At 44.3% G+C, this 4371-nt stretch overlaps 1 protein-coding gene across 1 annotated transcript; it reads left to right on the forward strand.

Annotated features, from left to right (window-relative positions):
• The first annotated feature begins 846 nt into the window (after positions 1 to 846).
• On the forward strand, positions 847 to 3084 carry LOC138883966 (uncharacterized). The gene is made up of 2 exons (XM_070164694.1): positions 847 to 1944; positions 2038 to 3084. Exons 1-2 carry the CDS (start codon positions 847 to 849, stop codon positions 3082 to 3084), a joined length of 2145 nt encoding a protein of 714 aa, XP_070020795.1.
• The last annotated feature ends 1287 nt before the right edge of the window (positions 3085 to 4371 follow it).

Consider the following 4371-nt stretch of genomic DNA (forward strand, 5'->3'; position numbering starts at 1 on the left):
TAATCCCTGGATTCCCCGAGTTGTTCTCTAGGACAAGTGAGACTTCCAACGTCCCCATAAGTTATCCAACTACCCCATTCGGGTACCCTACCATTTCATCCCACTCCGCTGGATCACCCTCTGATTCTTATCCCCGGATGTCAACGACAGATGTGGCTACAAACATATTCACTGCACCACCCTGTCCAATCGTGGCAAAACCCGCTACACACAGGCCTAATTTTGACTCTTCCTCATTCACATTTCAAGCACCATCCTTCTCGTTGGAACCAACTCGGTTTACCACCAGCACTCACCCTCAGCAGCCTCAATACGAGCTTACGCCTGGGCAAGACCAAAATCCCAAAGCTCTTGAACAAGATGAAATGGCAAAAAGAATGAGGAGCCTCGAGCAGAGTTTAAAAAATATGCAAGGTTTAAGCGGGCAGAAGAGTGTTTTCTATACTGATCTGTGCATGTTCCCTCACGTGCATCTTTCCGTAGGGTTCAAAACACCGAAGTTTGAGAAATATGATGGGCATGGCGATCCCATTGCTCACCTCAAAAGGTATTGCAACCAATTGCGTGGGGCTGGCGGCAAAGAAGAATTGTTGATGGCATACTTCGGAGAAAGCTTGGTGGGCATAGCCTCAGAATGGTATATGGATCAGGACATATCTCGATGGCACATTTGGAACGATCTTGCTAGATATTTTGTAAGGCAGTTTCAGTATAATATTAACATCGCGCCAGACATGAATTCTTTTTTCAAACTTGAAGAAGAAACCCTCAGAAAGCTTCAGAGAATACACTATTAAATGGCGCGAGCAGGCATCAAGAGTAAAACCTCCCATGGATGAAATAGAAATGGTCACTACTTTCCTCCAAGCTCAAGAATCAGATTACTTCCAAAACATGATGTCGGCCATGGGGAAACCTTTCGCAGAAGCAATTAAGATCGGAGAAATGGTAGAAAATGGGCTAAAAACGGGTCGAATTCTAAGCCAATCTGCTATCAGAGCTACCTCCCAAGCCATTCAGGGTGGGTCTGGAGGAATAGCAAAGGGAAAGAAAAGGGAAGAAACGTTCACGGCATCGTCGGGTACAAGGAGAAACTATACTCCCGGACCCCTTTTCTCAGAGAGGACCCCGCAACACTATTACCCTCACCAAGATCTGGCCTATACTCCTCAGCCATACTCGGTCATGAATACTCAGCCTTATGTCCGGCCACCGCAACAAGCCAATCGGAGCCAAGCTCCACCTCCTAGAAATCAGCGTCCTTACCGAAACCACTATAATCCACAACTACCCCAAAATAATTTCCGTCCTCAAGAACCACCCAGAAGACAAACTTTCACACACATTGGTAAACCGTATTCTACCATATTCCCAAAACTAGTCCAGATGGGTTTCCTGCAACCAGTCCCTCAGACAAGGCACAATCCAGCATCACCTGCTTACAAAGCCGGTGTCAGGTGTACTTATCATTCGGGAGCAGAAGGGCATGATACCAATGATTTTTGGACTTTAAGAAGGGTGGTAGAGAACTTAATAGAACAGGGAAAGATAGTATTAAGGGACGAGGAGGTCCCAAATGTGACCAACAATCCGTTGCCCGCTCACAATAATGGGCCATTGATTGGGATGATCTGTGAGGAAAAGGAGTTTGATCCTGCCCTGAAAGCTATAATCGCCATTGTCGATGCAGAGAGAAAGCCTAAAGTAGCCCCGAAGCAAGAGAAAGGGGAAAAGAAGACTGATACTAACAAGACTGAACTCGAAAAGAAGGTAGAGACAAAGACAGAGAAGATGGTGCCTTCGAAGAATGAGGTTCTCTATATTCCACGAGGTCGATCAGAGAAGCCACAGAGATTCAAAATAAAAAGGGCAATACCGATGTACGTGTCGAAAGGGGCCTATGTGGTCCGAGGGACGATTAAACCGCCTTGGATGAATGAGCCAGTAGTTATCAGACGCGTGCCACAGAGGCCAATGACAGACCCGTCTACGGTACCGTAGAATTATCAACAAACATTGGTTACATACAAAGGGAAGGAAATCACGGGGGAACTTCCAGAAAATACTTCTGCTGGAAAATATTCAGACATTCAAGAAGTGAACAATGCCACACGGAAGCGCTTCCCACCCAAGAAGCCTGTAAGCGGTGAAGAAGCAGAGGCTTTCTTCCAGAAGATGAATATGCTTGACTATGAAGTGGTGGATCAGTTGCGCAAATACCCTGAACAAGTGTCTATGCTATCTTTGCTAATGAGGTCCGCCGAACATCAGAAGATCCTGCGCAAATCCTTGAATGAAGCATATGTGCCGGCTGAGACTTCAGTTGAACAACTTGAGAGAATAACGGAAAGGTTATTTGCGGTTAATCAAGTTTATTTTAGCAAGAACGATTTGCCTCCGGAGGGAGCAGCTCATAACAAGGCTTTACATCTGACAGTCAAGTGTGAAGACTACTACGTCAAGCGATTAATGTTGGATGGGGGTTCGGGTATTGACACTTGCCCGCTCTCCACGCTGCAAAGAATGGAAATTGGGACTGGAAGGATTCACCCCAATAATGTCTATGTAATAGATTTTGATGGTATCAAGAGGGATACCCTCGAAGAAATAGACATGATATTGACTATCGGGTCGGTGGAGTTCGAAGTAACCTTCCAGGTACTGGATATGGACACATTCGAAAGACCTTGGATTCATGCTGCGGGGGTTGTACCCTCCACTCTCCACCAAATGGTGAAGTTCGAAGATGAAGATTGGGAAATTGTGGTCCACGAAGAAGACGAACAGTCTATTTATCGGGACCTATCCACCCCATGTCTTGAAGCAAGAGAAGGGAGTGAGCACACAGTTTATCAGGTTTTTGAAGTTGTGCTGGCGGAGCAGTATAAAGAAGAGAGCCCTTGTCCCCAACCTTTATTGTCCAACGCTTCAATCATGGTTGATAAAGAAATGGTCCGACAGGGATTCAAACCGGGAAAAGGGTTTGGAAAATCACTGCAAGGAATAACTGAACCTATCACCTTGCCTTCCACTAAGAAACTCTTTGGGATAGGCTTCCAACCTACTCCAAAAGATGAAGATTGAGCATAGAAGAGAAAAAATGAGGGATGGAAGTTGCCTCGACCATTTCCACATTTGTACGAAACTTTCGTCAGACCAAAGTACATTGAAGAAGAAGATGACGAGGCCTTTACGGCTGAAGATATTGAAGAAATATGTGGAGCAATGAGAGAAATGCTTTATGAAGCTCACATGGTTCAGCTGGGAGTAGGCACAAGCACCGCTGAGGTTCTATACATGGGGCCAAATGCTAAGCTTCAAAATTGGGAGGCCACACCGTTCCCAGTTAGGCAGGAGTTCGGGTAGACCTGTCCTGCCACCTTTCCTGCATCACGAGTTATCCCAGGGTGTAACTCGGATGTTTTTCTTTAGTTTCCTGTTTTAACTTCCTGAATTATAAACCCTGTTATCTTCCCAATTCCAAGGAATAAAATCAGTATTGTATCATTTTTCCTTTATTCTTTCTGACTTTTGCTATTTTTCTTTTGTCTTTTCCTTTCAGTTATAATAATGCGGCTTTAAATAATATGACATGTTTGCGGACTTCACGCCCAGATCCAAACGAGTTGTTTAATTGTGAAATAATGAACCGAGAACCGGAATATGACGAAGAAGAGGCTTTTAGGGAAATAAATCGAGAATTGGAACACTTTGAGAATAAACCTAAGCTGAATTTGAATGACACTGAACCGGTTATTTTGGGAACTCCTGAAGAAATCCGAGAAACCAAAATAAGCATTCACACAGATGAGAAAACGCGAGATGCAATAATCCAACTCCTCTTTGAATTTAAAGATGTGTTTGCTTGGTCATACGATGACATGCCAGGATTAGGTGTTGATCTAGTGGTGCATAAATTGCCAATTTACCCTGATTGTCCTCCAGTTCAACAGAAGTAGAGGAAGTTCAAGACTGATATCAGTGACAAGATCAAAGAAGAAATCATAAAGCAGCTGAAAACAGGAGTAATTCGGGTAGTCCAGTATACTATGTGGTTAGCTAATGTAGTTCCGGTACCGAAGAAAGATGGAAAAACTCGGGTGTGTGTGGATTATCGAGATTTGAATAGGGCAAGTCCCAAAGACAATTTCCCGTTGCCCAACATCCACATCCGTGTTGATAACTGTGCTAAACATGAGATACAATCTTTCGTAGATTGTTACGCTGGATATCATCAGGTGTTGATGGATGAAGAAGATGCCGAGAAAATCGCCTTCACTACACCTTGGGGTACTTACTGTTATCGGGTTATGCCATTCGGTTTAAAGAATGCCGGGGCAACTTACATGAGAGCCATGACTGCCATTTTTC

Source organism: Nicotiana sylvestris, chromosome 12 (assembly GCF_000393655.2).
Source record: "Nicotiana sylvestris chromosome 12, ASM39365v2, whole genome shotgun sequence".
NCBI classification, from domain to species: domain Eukaryota; kingdom Viridiplantae; phylum Streptophyta; class Magnoliopsida; order Solanales; family Solanaceae; genus Nicotiana; species Nicotiana sylvestris.